This window comes from Ranitomeya variabilis, chromosome 8 (genome assembly GCF_051348905.1).
Source record: "Ranitomeya variabilis isolate aRanVar5 chromosome 8, aRanVar5.hap1, whole genome shotgun sequence".
Taxonomy (NCBI): Eukaryota; Metazoa; Chordata; class Amphibia; order Anura; family Dendrobatidae; genus Ranitomeya; species Ranitomeya variabilis.
The window spans coordinates 35,598,449-35,617,869 of NC_135239.1; the positions used below are offsets into that span (position 1 = coordinate 35,598,449).

Genomic DNA, 19,421 nt, shown 5'->3' on the forward strand with positions numbered 1-19,421 from the left:
CAGTTGTCAGTTCACCATTTTTGGACTCCTTCTTTGCTCTGAAGCCTCGAAATTGGGACTCCCTCCCTGGTTTGGCCAATAAACCTGGCAGCTACTACAAGAGCTGACATTTTTATTAAAGATGCTGTTCAATTTGGAAACACTGTACAGCCAAACATTCAATAAAATGAGTGAAAAATAAGGATAGGAATGTAAGGGAGCTAGTTCTTAGATTTTAGAGACCTTCTGAGTAACCAAATGTCACCTGCACTGGCTGAACGTCCAGCCGACAACTGCAGTCGCGTTCTTCCCCGCCACACGTAGTTTGGTTCACACATATGGAACTTGCAGTAGCACATTATGCTTGAGACACAAATAATTACTTTGTCCTACATCCAAAGACGTTGCCAAGAAACATACAGATCAGTCACTGACCAGAAACACGTCAGCGACACAATTGTCCTTCTCTGGCATGAAGAATCGTGGCACATTTATCGTTGGTTTTAAAGCTGTGATTAAAATCTGGAATAAAGAAAAGCACGGACACACTGAAATTAAAATACCCGACCATATGTTTACTGTGCAATAAAAAGCATGCACTCAACTTTTTTTTTGTAGGAAAATTAAGAACATACAGGAGGCAGTAAGGTTATGCAAACAGGGAAGGGAAGCCATCATTAGATGACATGGTTTAAATCAGGTTTTTGTATATTTTTTTTAAACTGTTTAACAATGTGTTTATTTTATTCACATCACAATTTGTATTAAACAAAATGAGCAATCGTTCAATTCTCAAACTGGACATTGAGGTTGTTTTACACTCAAACTTCCTGTTCTTTCATAAGTCTCATTATCATCAGAGGTAGGTGTGCAATGACAAGTAACAACTCTACACACAGGATCCAACAACCACAACAGGCGATGTCTCAGCTGACCCTGCTTCCCCCAACCTCCTTCACAAAGACCTTTGCACAAGCCCATTAGATGCATCAATATAAAATATAGGGTCAGAGTCTGTTTGTTGCGGCTAATGTACATGAGGATTTTCTGAAATAGGAAGTGTGGGTTTAGAATAGCTGCAGTGACCAATATGACATTGTAAGATTTCTAATTTATTACTTTTTCATTTAAAAAAAGTTTTTCTCTGATGATACATTCCCTTTAAGTACAACTAGACTGTGCACACAATATAATTGTCTAGGCAGTGTATACTTTACTCTGCAAAAGTGTCAAAAAAGTCAATGCCTAGTTATCAGTTTGCACGAAATCGTGCAGCTGTGCAGGTAGGAAGCCGGCAGACACAGTCAGAATTTCCAGAGAAGAAAGATGGTTTATTAACATGCTTACCTACTCGATCTCTGTATACACAGCACTAAACTTGTGCTGTGTATATGGAGAAGGAAACACTTACCCTGCTTCCTCCGCCCGACCCAGTGATCATGTGATTGTTGGGTGCAGGGAAGGAGCAGGAGCTGCTGAGTGGATTAATTTCCTCTGTAACTGGGCCTAATAAACTAGCTCTAGTAACAGGAGAAATGATCAACAAAAAGAATGTATTAATATGTTAAAATGCCTCCTCCTAATGGTCTTTTAAGACCTTATGGGGAGTGCAAAGTATATAAAATAAAATACATATGTGTGAAAAATATCCACGCAATTTCCTATTTTTCTTACATTTTTCCCCAATATAATAAAAAGAGAAATAGAAAAATGGCGAAAAAGTTAAGATCCATGCATCGTGAAAGAAAAGTACCCAAGAAAGAACTGGTCCTATGAAGATCACAGTTCCAAACAAATAGAAAACCCAAAAAGAAATGGAAGCCAAGGCGACTAAATGGAAAAATGAATTTTACTGAATAAATTATCACATAAAAAATCTTAAGAGGGATAAGAAGGAGAAAGTGTTAAAGAGCAAAAAAATTCACTGCAGAAAGCATAAAGGTAAAAGGTATAGCAAAAAATATATACATAGCCACGAATGGACACCAGTGTACGGGTGGTCAAAATGTCATAGCAAAACACACTGGGACACAAAGTCCAAGGTAAAAGTAACGATATATGCACCACAGACAGATCATGAAATATAATAAAAAAACTCATAACCACAAAATAGGGTGAAAGATATGATTCCAGATGGTCAAAAATTGTATTGTAGTGGTAATAATCCGAAGTGTACTGTACAACACATAGGCAGGGTGAAGCATGTAGGCCCAACTTTACAATTCTTAATACCTGCTGGATAATGGTACATTATATATTCATGGAAGAACCAGGCGCAGTTACAGCCGCAGCTAACTACTTAAAGAGCGGTGACTGAAGCTGCGCCTCTATAACTGAAAGTCAGAGGCTGCCGTGAAAAATAAAGTTCATTTCCTCCAATTAGCTGGGCTTTCAGTGCAGCAGCCGAGCAGCTTCAGAATGCTATTAGTCTGCAGATGAACCTCTTATCAGCATGTTAATATTTTTTTGCATGACAGGTTCACCTTTAAGGAGAACCCCTAGTTTGACATTTAAGAGGTTATTCCCTAACACAATAGGATACGTGATAGCATGCTACAATGGAAATAAATCTTTAAAGGGGTTTTCTAACAGTTCTCAAGAGATAATGAAGTGTTACTTACTGTTACACTGGTTCATGCAGCATTACATGAACACCTGATTCTTACACTATGGCTGGTCCGAACAACGAAAGCAGTTGTTACCATCTACCTCTCGTGTCCCCCCTTTTTCCTCATAGTTTGTAAGCTTGCGAGCAGGGCCCTCATTCCTCCTGGTATCTGTTTTGAACTGTGATTTCTGTTATGCTGTAATGTCTATTGTCTGTACAAGTCCCCTCTATAATTGTAAAGCGCTGCGGAATATGTTGGCGCTATATAAATAAAATTATTATTATTATTATTACACTCCCCTGCGGCTCCGGTGGTCTCGACCATTAAACATCAAACAAGGGATTGAGCAAGGTAGGAAAAACCCAGATTTTTTTTTATTAGTATACAATCATTTTATAAGTTTACTTACAAAATATTCTAGATGACATGAATTGACTGTATAAAGCCTAACACTTCGTCTTTAGAAAGAAACTGCACTTCACCAGTCCTGTGATTGCGCACTTCAAACAGCGAGGGGCTCTCTAAAGCCTTCTTGCCTATGACAATAACATGGGGGTAACCCATCATGTGAGCTTCCTTTACCCTTTTTCCAATAGTTAAATGATCTCTATCATCTAAGACGGCCTCATTTCTCATGTGAGGAATGGCGCATATAGAGTCGTACAGTTCCTCCGCGACCAATGATGCCGCCGTCTCCTTGCTTCCCTTTTTAGGGGGAATGAGACAAATCTGGTATGGGGCAATCAGACTTGGCCAGTGAATTTCCTCCTCAGCAGAAAGAACTTCTATAGATGCCGCCAACAGCCGTGAAACGCCAATGCCATAGCAGCCCATTTCGGCCACAACAGGTTTGTTCTGGGCATCGTGACATACGGCATTGAAAACCTGCGAGTACTTGGTCCCGAGGTAGAAGGTGTGCCCGATCTCGATGCCCTTACTTTCTGCCAGCTCACCTTTACAACTAGGACAACTTCTCTCATCTGGATGCAATGTCTCTATGTTGGCGGCAAAATCACAGCTGCCGCAGACCATCAGCCTGTCCTCACCGATACCGGCAGGGAGGTGAAACTCATGCGACATTTTGCCCCCTATATTTCCCGTATCTGCTTGGACTTTCACATGTTTCATGCCAAGGGTGCGGAATATATTAGAGTAGGCATCGCACACGTTGTTATACGTCACGTAGGCGGCTTCCTCTGTTAGATCAAACGTGTACATGTCCTTCATGTAAAACTCCCTGCCGCGCAGCAAACCAAAGCACGGCCTCTTTTCATCTCTGAATTTCCGGGTGATCTGGTACAGCAGAAGAGGAAGCTGCTTGTAGCTGATGCCGCCCTCTGCGGCGACTAAATTGGTGACGGACTCTTCATGTGTGGGCCCTAAGCAGTATTCCTGATTGTGTCTGTCCATCAAACACAGCAGCTCTTTTCCCACCAGATCCCAGCGTCCACTTTGCTTCCACAGAGTTGCTGAGCAAAGAGTCGCCATGTCAATCTTCTGCCCTCCGATCTCCTGCATAGCCCGATCTATCAGCCTAATGAGCTTCTCCATTGAGCGTACAGTATGGGGCAAATAGTGGAAACATCCGGGACTGGTGGGTCGGATTAATCCTGCTTTGAACATAAGTCTCTGACTCTTACTGGAGGGCTCGTTTGGTTTGGCTTGAATTTCAGACGAGTTTTCTGTCCACAGATTTCCTGGCTGGTAAATCCTGGACAGCAGGTGGCGCCTAACTCTGGATGAGTCATTGCCATACGCTCTGATGGCCACTAGATGGGGTAGTGATGACCACAGCAGCCTCCTCATCACAAACTCTGAAAAATACAAAAAGTCAATAATCCATCACATTGATCACAAATATACAGTCATAGCCAAAAGTTTTGAGAATGACACCAAAATTATATTTTCACATGATCTGCTGCCCTCTGGTTTTTATTAGTGTTTGTCTGATGTTTATATCACATACAGAAATATAATTGCAATCATATTATGAGTACCAATAGGTTATAATGACAGTTAGAATGAGTTAATGCAGCAAGTCAATATTTGCAGTGTTGACCCTTCTTCTTCAAGACCTCTGCAATTCTCCCTGGCATGCTCTCAATCAACTTCTGGACCAAATCCTGACTGATAGCAGTCCATTCTTGCATAATCAATGCTTGCATTTTGCCAGAATTTGTTGGTTTTTGTTTGTCCACCCGTCTCTTGATGATTGACCACAAGTTCTCAATGGGATTAAGATCTGGGGATTTTCCAGGACATGGACGCAAAATCTCTATGTTTTGTTCCATGAGCCATTTAGTTATCACCTTTGCTTTATGGCAAGGTGCTCCATCATGCTGGAAAAGGCATTGTTGGGCGCCAAACTGCTCTTGGACGGTTGGGAGAAGTTGCTCTTGGAGGACATTCTGGTACCATTCTTTATTCATGGCTGTGTTTTTAGGCAAGACTGTGAGTGAGCCGATTCCCTTGGCTGAGAAGCAACCCCACACATGAATGGTTTCAGGATGCTTTACAGTTGGCATGAGACAAGACTGGTGGTAGCGCTCACCTCTTCTTCTCCGAATAAGCTGTTTTCCAGATGTCCCAAACAATCGAAAAGGGGATTCATCAGAGAAAATGACTTTGCCCCAGTCCTCAGCAGTCCACTCCCTGTACCTTTTGCAGAAAATCAGTCAGTCCCTGATGGTTTTTCTGGAGAGAAGTGGCTTCTTTGCTGCCCTCCTTGAAACCAGGCCTTGCTCAAAGTGTCTCCACCTCACAGTGCATGCAGAAGCACTCACACCAGCCTGCTGCCATTCCTGAGCAAGCTCGGCACTGCTGGGAGTCTGATCCCGCAGCTGAAACAGTTTTAAGATACGGTCCTGGCGCTTGCTGGTCTTTCTTGGGCGCCCTGGAGCCTTTTTTGCAACAATGGAAGCTCTCTCCTTGAAGTTCTTGATGCGATAGATTGTTGACTGAGGTGCAATCTTTGTAGCTGCGATACTCTTCCCTGTTAGGCCATTTTTGTGCAGTGCAATGATGGCTGCACGTGTTTCTTTAGAGATAACCATGGTTAACTGAAGAGAAACAATGATACCAAGCACCAGCCTCCTTTTAAAGTGGCCAGTGATGTCATTCTTACTTAATGATGACTGATTGATCACCAGCCCTGTCCTCATCAACACCCACACCTGTGTTAATGGATCAATCACTAAAACGATGTTAGCTGCTCGTTTTAAGGCAGGACTGCAATGATGTTGAAATGTGTTTTGGGGGTTAAAGTTCATTTTCTGGGCAAATATTGACTTTGCAAGTACAGTAATTGCTGTTAAGCTGATCACTCTGACATTCAGGAGTATATGCAAATTGCCATTAGAAAAAATGAAGCAGTAGACTTTGGAAAAATTAATATTTGTCTCATTCTCAAAATTTTTGGCCATGACTGTACAAAAAAATGTTTCCCTTTCCCCAGCAGATGCACACCTGTCTATAGGTCTTGCACCTCAGCCACAAACATTTTTTCTAAGACTTTTACCCAAGAAGAGAGAGCTTTTAGATTTGGTGGTCTCAATGGAAGGTTTCACTTGCACCACTGTTGCAAAATGTAGGGAAACATGTCACAGTGCACAATGCGTTAAATGGAACTTGTCAGCACATTTTTACATAGGTTAGTAGTGGTATGGCTGTGTACGTGGTTGTCTCCTAATGAAAACAATACCTTGTTTGTAGAGATCCAACGTGCCAGTCATGAGATATCTAGTGTAGTAACCATTTGCATACCAAGCTGGAAATTCACTGGGGGCGTCAGTGTACATAGACTGCTTATTTGGAGTGTACTGACATGCCCCTAGTGCACTTCCAGCCTGATTAGCATATGGTTGCTACAGTAGATATGTCATGACTTGGACATGAGATCTCTGCAAAACAGGTATCACTTTTATTATGGGACAAGTGCCTATACAGCCATACCACTACTGTCATATGTAAAGATGTGCTGATTAGTGATGTGCGAGCATGCTCATGTGCTAAAAGAGTATCTTCAGCATGCTTGAATACTATGTTCAAGTCCCCGTGGCTGCAAATCTCACGGCTGTTCATCAGCCACAACACATGTAGGGATACCTAACAAACAGGCGGTCCCTGCATGTGTTACGATTGTTGAACAACCGCGAGACATGCAAGTGTGGGGACTCAAACATATTTTTTTAAGTATGCCGAAGATACGTTATTAGCACACGAGTTGTAATCAGTATTTTAAATGTTTTTTATAGTTATTGTGTTTAAGGTGAAATAAAGGTTTTCCAATTTTACTATGAGGATGTGCATACTATTATTAGTTCAGTCTTTTTTCTGTTTTCATACATTATTGTTGCACGAACTAGGTATTGCACTCTGTTCTAAATACTCTGGACAGTAGTGCACTCTTTCTTCATTAATTCAATAAAACAAGCTCAAGACATGCCTGAAAAATATACGCCCCATCTCACAATGAGCCCACTCCTCTTTTCAGCATAGCAGAGGGGGACATTTGGCACACTACCCTATGCCCAAGCAGTATGTGGCTGCATTTAAAGGGAGTGTACAAGTTTAAAACACAAGGATTTTTTTTTTTAAATATGGAATAGAGCCATTCTTATCCATGGGTGTGTCTGGGGGAGGGATGGGAAGAATGGGGGAATAGCAGGAAGGTGTGTGGCGTGCATGTTTCTACTCATGGATCTGTAATTTTACAATATTATAATATTACAGTATTGCAGTGTATTGTAGAGATCCCTCATTTAAGACCCCTAGAAGATCCCACACAAAATGTGTAAAAAAAATAATATATATATATATTCATATCACTCCCTTTTCCCGGAATGTAAAACAAAAAGTGGCATTGCTGTGTGTCTGAACTAATACAGTATCATAATATTTACCCCACACAGTGAACGCTGAAAATGTAAGGCAAATTGCAGAAAAAGGAGAATTTTGTGTACTCACCGTAAAATCTCTTTCTCTTAGGATCTAGTTGGGGGACACAGGACCATAGTTTTTGCTTAGTGTCGCATAGGAGGCACACCTAAAATTTCGTACGACGGGATTACAGATGAAGAAAAGTGGGTCTCCTGCGAGACTCCCGGCATGGCTCCTTCCTCGGCCCCCTATTATAGGGTGCCCGGTTGAAGTTGAGATGGCTATTCCCCATGTCCGGGGACCCTATAATAATAATAATAATCCTGTTGTACGAAATTTTAGGTGTGCCTCCTATGCTACACTAAGCAAAAACTATGGTCCTGTGTCCCCCAATGAGGCGACAGAGTAACTTGCTTTTCCTCACTTCGACTCCCACAAAAAAAAAGCGTTAATGAGGAAAATTATAGCTCGTACAGCAAAAAAAACAAGACCTGACACATAGCTATGAAACGACAAAGATAAAGTTACAGCTCTTAAAAGAAGAGGAGAAGAAAACTGTAAGTGAAGACAGGCTCCCCGGGACTGGGTCACCAGAGGGGTCACTTACACCCGGCCCTTTCATGGATGACATGGGTGCATTTATTTGCACAATTTCTGCTAGAATACACTGCAGTGACAACAAAAGCAGAGAGGACTTGAAAGGGTTAACACAAAAGAAGTCAAGACTGCTGATGCCTGAGACACGGCAGCCATGACACCCTGCAGGGCAGCTGCGCACACATCACACAGGGAACATTGCCCCTTGCCCTATGTTCCCAGCACTGCTCACCGTTATCAGATACCGGGCTGTCAGCGCCAATATCCAAGGGTAAAAGAACCCGGAAGACGTACACCGGAAACACATGGGGGAACGGAAAGCGCGGTGCACTGCGAGGCACACGTGGAACCATGGAGAAGACCGGAAGTGTGAGACAGAAGAGCGACACCTGAGAGCGTGCTGGAGGACTGAAGACCTAGTGCAGCGGTTAATTTCACCAGGTAGGCTCTTATTTGTCTCATACATGGGCATTGCGCTGCCCTGTTAGAAGAACTACATGTACCAGCATGGCATCCATGTGGTAGCTCTTTCTGACTTGCAGGCCTTCTCGTTTGCAGTAGCTCTGAGTCAGTACTATCATTGCATTGGTGTACAGCAGTGGGAACAGATGCGTAGTGATCTGTGTTGTTGGTGACTAGGCTGAGTTCTGCCCAGCAGAAGATAGGTAACAGGGACAGTTAGAGTTAACTTTGGGACTAGCCCAGAGTGGGAGAGGCTAAGCTGAAGGGAAAGAGATAGGGCCCAGAGTGTAGAGACAAGAGACCTAAGGTCTGGAGTGAGCAGTGCTGCATTTCGTGGGTGTCCCTAGAAGTGAGAGGAGACCAGGAAAAAGAGAGAGTGTGATCCAGAGCGGAAACGAGGACTAGTGACCGAGAGACAGAATAATTTTTTTTGGGAGACGGGTCCTGGAAGAGGATGCTGAGCAGAAAGGCTCAGAGTTTATAACGCCGAAAGGTAACGGTTGGGGCTAGACAGGACAGAGTACGCAAGATGGAGAAGTGCCCAGGGCAGGTGTAACGGAGCATCAGAAGAGAAGATACGTACCGGCCATACTGGCACCATAGTTCCCCTAAGGGGAAAGAATACGCAGAACCGCGGGTCGAGTAAAGGACTCTCACTATCTGTACTGTGGTGTTGAGCTGGGTTGTGGTGAAGTAGTGAGGAAGAGTGAAGACAGAGAGCAAGTGAAGAGAAAGGGATTGAATTTGTGTGAGGAAAATGTTACGCATTATCAGGGAAATGTTTGTAAAGATATGTGCCCGCTATCTACTGTATATAGGTATATATATCCCTCCCCAAGGTAATGTTCAGTAAAAGGTTTGTTTTGAACTGGTTTCATGCTGCCTGCATGGGCGTAGCTCCCTCACAGCACAAATCCACACACCCAGCCAGGACCCCACCTTCATGTAATGTGCCAGGGCATAATAGATGAGTACCTCACTCACAGTTACCGCCTTGCACCACGTTACATATACATCACATAGGAGACACCGACACTGCTGTATCTATCACATAGGAGACACAGAGAAGAGACTGCTGTATATGTATCACATAGGAGACTCCGAGACTGGTGTATATGCATCACATAGGAGACTCCGAGACTGCTGTATATGCATCACATAGGAGACTCTCAGACTGCTGTATATGTATCACATGGGAGACTCTCAGACTGCTGTATATGTATCACATAGGAGACTCTGAGACTGCTGTATATGTATCACATAGGAGACTCCGAGACTGCTGTATATGTATCACATAGGAGACTCCGAGACTGTTGTATATGTATCACATAGGAGACTCCGAGACTGTTGTATATGTATCACATTGGACACTCCGAGACTGCTGTATATGTATCACATTGGAGATGCCGACACTGCTGCATATAGATCAGATCTGCGTGCACGCACTCTCCACGTAAGGAGCAATTTTAAGGTCCTGCAAAACAAGGCTGCTGGTCTGAGTACTGTGGTCCCTGAGAATATGCCTCCCCTGGTTTATATTGTGCCTATCTGGTTTTAAAAGGGGATGTCCAATGGCAGCTTTATTTTCCCCTTTAACGACGAGCCAATATATGGTGTGGGCTTCTCTTGCCCTATTGCAGCTCCCTGCATAGAAGATGCAGTGTATTGCAGTATTGTATGGTAGATGGGAGTGCAAACTGTTTGATATGTGACCTATGGGGTGCTTTTGATGTTAGGTTCCCCCCCCCTCCGTAAATATGGAAGCAGAGCACCAGGATATGGGTCCCTGACCCCTGCCCTGTCTAGTAGGAGGATGAGTGCAGGGGTGGCCATGAGTCTGATCAGGTGGGATCACTATAAAAGTGATGAATGCTGCAGTCAGTAATCATACAGGCCCTCGCACATCCAAATGTTCTCAAATACTTGTTGTCTCTTGCAAGCAAAATTAATTAAAATATATATAAAAACACTTGGATGTCTGTATTTTACAGGAAATCCTGCGCTGTCATGGATCCGAAGCAGCCGGAGGAAGATGAAGTCATGGACCAGTTTATGGATAAATTCCAAACGCAGAAATACAAGGGGGCGTTCAATGAGGACAACTGGCAGGAGGTGAGTGCTGACTTATTAGGTGATGATTGTATTCTACACTCATCATAGTCCCACCAGAGTCGGGCGATATAACTCTCCCTCGTACACATCGGGTGGACTGCATACCTTTACCTACACAATCCATACCGTACCACGGTAGGAGCTGTAATACTTACTGGGAGAGTACAGCAGATGTTATATGGCCTGGTGTGTGAGATTCCGAGATGTAACCTTCATTTTCTACATCCACTGTAGGAGTTTGAGAAGATTCCTATGTTTATGAAGAAAGCTCCGGATGAAATTGACCCAGAGAAAGCCCCGGACCTGGCCTGCCTCCAGTCTATGCTCTTTGACAATGATCGCTCCCCTGAAGGTATTGTTTGCAGCGGCATGTGCATAAGGTGTAATTATTTTGCACATAATTATGTGCACGTTTTTACTATACTGTCTTATTTTCCTACTATATGTAAGATCTCTGATTGCTGGCAGTGAATATGGATTTTTTTCCTTACTATTCCAGTCTGGCCATTTAATAGTTCATCATTTTCCAGTATACTCTAGATGTTGACATGCCTGGTTCACGTTGGCAACACAGGCTGGAAAACTACTTAAAGGGGTGGTCTGCTTATATATATATTTTTTTTTTTTTAATATAAGTGTTTGGGGGACAGGATTTTATGGCACCTAATAATATATAACTATTAAAGGTTCTCCTCCTTCCTCACAGACTGCATAGCTTTTTATACTGCCTGCGGACAAGCATGTGACCCCACCTGTCCATCAACCACCTCCGATAAAAAAAAATAAATAAACGGTTTCCTGAGTGCGGTCTATTTAAATTGAAGGAGGTTGATGGACAGGTCAGGACACAGGCTCCTCCATCAGCAGCTGTTTGATGGACAGAAGATCAGTGCAGGCTGTGAGGATGGTGCAGGAGGAGAACCTGGAAAACTTATATGCTAGAGATGAAAGAATCGATTTGCAGGACCCTGGCCCAGGTAGGATGTGGTTTGCAGGGCTCTGGTTCGGCAAGAGCCGTAATGCCAGATCCAGTTGATGGAGAAGAGCAATGTTTTTTTGTGATGTCATACAATCCCTTTAACCTTGATTGCGCAGAACAAGCCAAATCCTATAAAGAAGAGGGAAATGACTACTTCAAAGAAAAGAATTACAAGAAAGCCATCGTCGCTTACACAGAAGGCATCAAAAAGAGTTGTAAGGATGCAGAGCTGAACGCGGTGCTGTACACCAACCGGGCAGCGGCTCAGTTTTATCTAGGTGAGTGTGTATGTTGACCACAATGAAAAAAGATGATCTGATCATAAAACATATTGCATACATATTTTTCATAAGATGCAGATATTAGGGTTGGGCAACATGCAGCTGCGAGGAATCGAATATATTATTCGAGCATGCTGAAGACACGTTTGTTAGCCCACGAGCATGCTCAGATAACACCTTATCTGAACACGTTCATTCAATTTTTTATTTGTCAAAATAAACCAAGTTGTTCCGTTCTCTCCAGGCAACTACCGCTCCTCTCTTAATGATGCAATTGCTGCAAGAAAGCAGAAGTCGGACCATTTAAAGGCAGTGATTCGAGGTAATTAGTCCAAAATAAACATCATCTTAATCATCATTGTTTGTTTGTTTTCTTTTATTTTTTTTTGTGGGGGATGTTATTGTTTCTTTAGTTTTTTGCAGTTCCAAAAATTATTATTCTCTTACCGACACCCACCCCACCAAGCACAGTCCTAACTATTATCAACCAGCGCACGTACGGATTGCTCTATGATGTTTTACTGAAGGCAGAACAGTGGGGCCGATCTGCGACTCTTAGGGGCCTCGCGGCCAGAGAGTTCCAGATGTTTGGTTTTATAGATTGAATATAGGACTGTTTATTTTACTTTTTTTCTAACTGTTTTTAGGGAATAAAAATAAAAGCATATGTTTGGTGCCTTATCCGATTTAATGTTGTAAGTTGATGCTGGATGCTCCATGTGTCCTGTTTTAGGTGCTCTGTGCTACATGGAAATTAAGAATTACTCTGAAGCTTTGAAATGGTGCGATGAAGGCTTACAGATCAGTCCAACGGAGAAGAAACTTTTGGAAATGAGGACGAAAGCGGATAAACTTCATGTAAGTAAAAATGAATAGCTGGGCCTACTGCAGGGCCGATGTGTATATGGTTATCAGTTACATATAAAAATAATACTATGTTTGATTTATAGTCATCGAATTTTGGAAATGTTAAAGGGGTTGTCCCATAAATAATCAGCGATAAATGAATGATTGGTGTGGGTCCGTCTGCTGAGACTCCACTGTGGCTCCTGGGTGAATGAAGCGTTGGTAAGCCCTTGTCAGGCTCTTTAACACTTCATTCACAAAGGGGACTTTGTGATTCCCATTCTCATGTTCAGTGGGGTCTCGAGCACAGCGGTGTATGGCTCATTAGAAAGTCTGTACACCATCCTGCTCATGCATAGGCTGAGTACTATCCTTGGATCGAGTAATCGGTGGAGGTCTCAGGACTCGGACTATATACAGTCAGCAGTGCTGGGATACAACTTGCCAAAAACAATTACAAAGTTTAGCTACACTTTAAAGGTATTGATAACATTTATCATGTGAGTAAAACACATTGCATGCGCATTTCTGGCCAAGCATTGGCTGCCATGATCGAGTGCCTGAAATGCGTTAGTAATGTTTGCTTTGACCGTATGATGGACTGCATGGAAACGTTTATAAAAGCTGCAAGTTTGAAAGTTTAGACCACTGGATGCTGGACACTTCTCAATGTATATTGCACTTCTTAGCACTTTCTGTCTGCTTTACAGCACTAATTGGATGCGCTGAACAGGATTCTCCTGTGCCGGATGCAGTCAGTCACGTGACTGTAAGTATGTGATTTGTGTACATTTGGTCACATGCTGACCAGACGTCCACAGCTTCGCTCAGTACAAGTGAATTGAGCTAGGGTGGACACGTCTAGTCGGAATGTGATCAGAAGTGTGCAAATCGCATACCGTAATAACAAGGACCTCAGTGTAGGCATGTATGCTGGTTGTGGGCAGACTGCACATAGTCAAGTTCTTTGACTTTATGGAGTTTTTTGTTTTTTTTTGCTTCTTCTTCTTTTTTTTTTCTTTTTTTTATCAATGATATGAAATAAAATGCTTTCTCCATGTACAGAGGGCTGCAGAGCGAGATGCCAGGAAGTTGAGACAGACAGAAAAGAAGAAGCAGGCCCAAAACGATTCTCTTCTGCGTGCAATTAAGGCAAGAGTATTAGACATGTAAAACATAATAATAAATGAAAATGCGCAGTGAGGATGGCGCTGAAGCTCGCTCGCTGTCCCGCTTCCCAAAACTGTGCTAACCCCTTGAGGTACTGGACCATTTTACTTTTTACTTTCATAGTTTGGTAACGCTGCGTCCATAAAGGTCCAAATATGTCTATTTAATTGGAGAAAAGAAGGCTGGAGACTGTGAAAGTAACCGCACAGATATCAGTTAAGCCCACGTTCACACCTTCAGTATTTGGTCAGTATTTTACATCAGTATTTGTAAGCCAAAACCAGGAGTGGAACAATTAGAGGAAAAGTATAATAGAAATATGTCACCACTTCTGCATTTATCACCCACTCCTGGTTTTCACTGAAAAATACTAATGTAAAATACTGACCAAATACTGAACTTGTGAACGTGGTTTAAACATGTTACTGCTTCCAGAATAATATATGCACATTTTATATTTATGTGCGTTTCTTCTCACTAAATCTGTTCTTGGAGCGTGCACATCTCTGTGCAGGATGGGGTCAAACGGTTCTGGGACGTGTTGACATCTGGCTTGGTTCGGAGTATGACTATCAAACTAGTGTATTTATACGTACCCATTACAGCCAGTGCATGTGGCCGATTTTCCACACGGACCATTAGTCTGCGTGGGAATAAAAATCACAGATGCACTCTTCTGATCAAACTAGTGCATGTAAATGGCAGTCAGCTGCATACTCCCAATTTGCAGACGTGAATGGCCCAGTTACAGTGCAGCTGGAGACGTGGAGAATTCTTGCTCTGATAGGAGGACCCTCTAAATATCCCTAGATGAGTAATCCTTTGATGGATGGGAGGATGCACTTATCTGAGCAAGTAATTATCATGATTATTGAACTTTTACTATAGGAACGAGGAATAAAATTACTAGAACAAAGCAGCAAGGATGATGATGACGAGGAAGAGACGGTGGGAACGTTACATAATGGCATCTCCAGGTCTGAAAATGTGACTGGGGCACAAGTGTTTTTAGATGAGAATGGCCGCCTTCATTGGCCGGTGCTGTTCTTCTACCCCGAACACAGTCAGACGGACTTCATCTCTGCATTTCAGGAAGACTCCAGGTAGGCTGGGAATTTCTCACTGCACCATATAGTTAGATGGGGTTTCTGGTGTCTCCATCATGTTTCTGCAGTTCATCATTTAATTATTATTTTTAGATTTATAGATCATCTGAATGAAATGTTCTCACAGGATTTGCCACCGTGGGATACAGAGAGAAAATACGTGGCTCACAACCTAGAGGTCAGCACAGACAGTTGTTCTACTACGTAGTCGCTTCTTTAGTTTTCATGTGCAGTGGTTTCAGCTGGAGGCGGACGGACAGGTCCCATGACGGGCTCCTTCGTCAGCGGCTATGTTGATGAAGTCCTGAGGGGTCACTGACGAAATTGTATCACCTAATGTTAGTACGTACTAGAGATGGTGAAAATTGATTCACAGGACCACATCGGTAATCTACTACTCCCAGAACGGAACCCTACCACTTGCCGGCATCCACAGCTTCTTTTATGAGTAGTCGGCCTGGTATGACATCACACGTCAACGATGACATCACGCCAGGCCGACTAATCAAAAGAGAAGTCAGGGATGCAGTCAGGTAGGAGGCAGTTTGCGAGGCTCCTGTCCGGTGACAACATATTAATGACGTGGCTGCTGGACAGCACCATCCCCAGTAAGGACCACAAAATCATGTCCCAACACATCTGATAGAATAAAGTGGACCAACCCTTTAATTTTCCCCATGGACCTGAGCACCTTTTAGGTTCCCCCACAAATTACTGCTCATAACTATGAGTCCAGCAACAAAACACCATGCTTTCAGCTTATCTGTGAACCTTTTCTGTAAAATCAAAGGGCTGTATCCATCACTTTGGAACAACATGTATACCCAGTGCTTAGTCTGCTTGATTTATGCACTAGTGCAGGGAAAATGTCTACAATTTCAACATTTTGTTTTTTTTGCAGATCTTCTTTGAGGATGAAATGTCTCAGTCCTTTTACCAGGTAGATCCGGACAAGACATTACTCCAGGTCCTGCAGCACAGCAGGTGAGAATACAGTCGTAGGACAACACCCTACTTAGGAATGAATGATGTGTGTTGTTTTTTTCTAAGTTACATAGTAACTAAACTTAAAAAAAAAAATAATAATAATTTTGTCCATAATTTTGTTCTGGAAAGATTCAGAAAAAAAAAGACAAAAAAATGTAGTTACTCTTTTAATATTGCGTTTGTGTTGAATGAACAAGTTAATCCTTGCTGTACTATACTTATTGCTGTCTTGTCTTTTTCTAGGTTTTGTGTGAAAGCCGGGACGCCATCATTTCTCATTTTTGCTAAGCAATCCCCTTTCTGCAAAAAATATTTTTCCGACAAAAAACTTCACAGGATATGCTGCTATGTAAAGGTTTTATGAACTCTGACATAACATCATGTCGACCTGACGGCTGTAATCTCTGCCTCTATTGTTTTGGGAGGTTTCGGCGCTGTTTTCATTATCGTTGCAGTTTGCAGAAGAATCACCACAATGGAAGCGTGCACCACTAAACCACAGCAGTGATACTGCCTATTGTTTTGGCTTCTCTAAGTCTTGAGGTTAAAGGGGTATTCCAGGATTACAAAAACATGTCTGATTTCTTCCAAAAGCGGTGCCGCACCTGTCCACAGGTCGTATGGGGCTTGTGTTACCAAACACAACCGATTTACAAGTGTTGTTGAACTTTGGAAGACAGCAGCCATGTTTCTCTAATCTTGGGCAACACCTCTAACAGTTTGTGGTTTTTCATGATGTTTGGGTCAACCAGAGTGTTTCCCCTTGGCTTTAGCAGCGAACCCCCCTCTGTAATGTCCATGGTATAGAAAGAGGGGAAACATCTTTTATCACCAGCCAAAAACACGGCCTTACTTTTATTACAGATCTCCAGTAATCAGAAGGCTGTCTTGTGATTACGCAAACCTATAAAAGGGTTTGACTATAAAAATATATTAGACCAACATGAAGAGATGTCCCAAAAATATATACTTCTATTTGAACCAAAAATATTAAATAACGTATCAAGAAGGAGTGCAGAGCCCAATAATTAAATGTAAAAACAAATCTATATAATCTTTATTATTACAAAGTTAAAAATATAAAAAACATACAACATCAGACAAGATTTTAGGCATCAAATGGGTGAGTTAAAATAATATATTAATAAAATATATATATATCTCCTTCAGATAATGGAGTAGAAGGTCCTTCGGCTGCTCTGCTTGTGAATCTGCCATTTAGGTCCCATCAGGAACTGCAAGATGTGTATGAGTAAATGTACATGTAGCAGAGCTGTGTGTATTCAAGGGTTCATGTAGCAGAGCTGTGTGTGTATGCAAGTTTGCATGTAGCAGAGCTTTGTAAGTACATGTAGCAATGCTGTATGTATGCAAATGTGCATGTAACAGCTGTGTGTATGAGTAAATGTACATGTAGCACAGCTGTGTATGTGTGCAGATTTACATGTAGTAGAGCTATGTGTGAATAATATACACTGCAGAGAAATGCCAATAACTGATTTATTACCTCTCTATTATTATTATTATTATTTATTGTTATAGCGCCATTTATTCCATTGCGCTTTACATGTGAGGAGGGGTATACATAATAAAAACAAGTACAATAATCTTAAACAATACAAGTCATAACTGGTACAGGAGGAGAGAGGACCCTGCCCGCGAAGGCTCACAATCTATTCTCTAGTACGTTAAAATTAGTGATAACGGCCCTTCAACTTTACACTGCCAAGGAAATTTTAATTAATAGAAAAAATGTTTTTCCTATTTTCTGCTTTCTAAACCTAGGTGTCTAATGGTCCATAAAATTTGGTATATAAAATAACGAAGAGTGCTCTGCATAATCTAATGGGTCGACATTGACTGTTAGGATTGCTACTTCCAATAGGTGGCACTAGAGTTCTAGTCCTCTTCATCTCTGAAGAGACAATTTTGATATTTCCAAGTAATTCTTTATAGAAGTTCCAAATACTTTCGCTACATATGTAAAGATGTTGTTACTGCGGCAGCCGCCCGATCCCGTGATACTTACCTCTCTTCTCGTGCTTCCCGGCGTGCGTCTGAGCGGGGGCTTCTCGTGCCCTTCCGGGATTTCGCCCGCTCCGGGGATCTCGCGCATGGGTGGTGACCATCGTGGCCTATTTGAAGCCGGCCATTTTGGATCCAACTTTATTTTTTCCAATGGGAAGAGGGTCATGTGACACATCAAACTTATTGAGAATTTCACAAGAAAAACAATGGTGTGCTTGGTTTTAACGTAACTTTATTCCTTTTATGAGTTATTTACAAGTTTATGACCACTTATAAAATGTGTCCTAAGTGCTGCCCATTGTGTTGAATTGTCAATGCAACCCTCTTCTCCCACTCTGGACACACTGATAGCAGCACCGCAGAAGAAATGCTAGCACAGGCTTCCAGTATCCGTTGGAAAAAAGTATCTGTTTTTCTTCTGATTCATGTTTGCACACCCCAATTTTTGACATCCACCTTTTCCTTTTTGTTGCACTGCTTAGCTTGGCGCTGACATTTAGGAACGAACGTTCTTTTCCCAAATAACTTGTTTTTATTATTTTTAACTATGTAATATTAAAGATATTTATATTTTTTTCATTACTCCTTTTTTTAAAGCTTCTACTATATAATTGTCTAAGGGGTACTTCCGTCTTTCTGTCTGTCTGTCATGGATATTCATTGGTCGCGGCCTCTGTCTGTCATGGAATACAAGTCACTGATTGGTCGTGGCAAAACAGCCACGACCAATCAGCGACGGGCACAGTCCGGCGAAAAAATGGCCGCCCCTTCCTCCCCGCAGTCAGTGCCCGCTCCGTACTCCCCTCCAGTCTGCCCTCACACAGGGTTAATGGCAGCGGTAATGGACCGCATTATGCCGCGGTGTAATGCACTCCGTTACCGCTGCTATTAACCCTGTGTGACCAACTTTTTACTATTGATGCTGCCTATGCATTATGTATAGTAAAACGATCTAATGTTAAAAATAATTAAAAAAAAATAAAAAATCGTTATATACTCACCGTCCGTCGCCCCCCCCCAGATCGACAACAGGCCTTTCCTGCTCGCGATGCTCCGGTAACCGGTCCATGCTGCGATCTCGCAAGATGATGACGTAGCGGTCTCTCGAGACCGCTACATCATCATCTCACGAGACCGCAATGCACTCTTGAGACCGGAGCGCACGAGCAGCGTCGGTAACCGCTTCGCCTGGATCCGGGGGTGAGTATATAACTATTTTTTTTTTTATTTCTTTTTTTTAACAGGGATATGATGCCCACATTGCTATATACTACATGGGCTGGGCAATATGCTATATGGGCTGGGCAATATACTACGTGGCTGGGCAATATACTACGTTACTATACAATGTGGGCTGCGCAATATACAACGTGGGCTGCGCAATATA

The 19,421-nt window shown here is 42.4% G+C and overlaps 2 protein-coding genes across 3 annotated transcripts; one reads left to right on the forward strand and one right to left on the reverse strand.

Moving 5' to 3' along the window:
- Positions 1 to 2,924: 2,924 nt before the first annotated feature.
- PARS2 (prolyl-tRNA synthetase 2, mitochondrial) lies at positions 2,925 to 8,468 on the reverse strand. The gene is made up of 2 exons (XM_077277606.1): positions 8,296 to 8,468; positions 2,925 to 4,402 (listed from the first exon to the last, which is right to left on the reverse strand). Exons 1-2 carry the CDS (start codon positions 8,414 to 8,416, stop codon positions 3,006 to 3,008), a joined length of 1,518 nt encoding a protein of 505 aa, XP_077133721.1. The 5' UTR covers positions 8,417 to 8,468; the 3' UTR covers positions 2,925 to 3,005.
- TTC4 (tetratricopeptide repeat domain 4) lies at positions 8,362 to 18,609 on the forward strand. 2 transcript variants are annotated; one of them, XM_077277607.1, is made up of 11 exons: positions 8,362 to 8,504; positions 10,517 to 10,637; positions 10,872 to 10,989; positions 11,733 to 11,894; positions 12,142 to 12,219; positions 12,631 to 12,755; positions 13,809 to 13,895; positions 14,802 to 15,016; positions 15,113 to 15,197; positions 15,921 to 16,003; positions 16,250 to 18,609. In XM_077277607.1, exons 2-11 carry the CDS (start codon positions 10,533 to 10,535, stop codon positions 16,368 to 16,370), a joined length of 1,179 nt encoding a protein of 392 aa, XP_077133722.1. In that variant the 5' UTR covers positions 8,362 to 8,504; positions 10,517 to 10,532; the 3' UTR covers positions 16,371 to 18,609. The 2 variants fall into 2 exon arrangements, with proteins under 2 accessions (XP_077133722.1, XP_077133723.1); XM_077277608.1 differs by lacking the exon at positions 8,362 to 8,504 and adding an exon at positions 8,801 to 9,018 and having other exon boundaries at positions 16,250 to 16,507.
- The last annotated feature ends 812 nt before the right edge of the window (positions 18,610 to 19,421 follow it).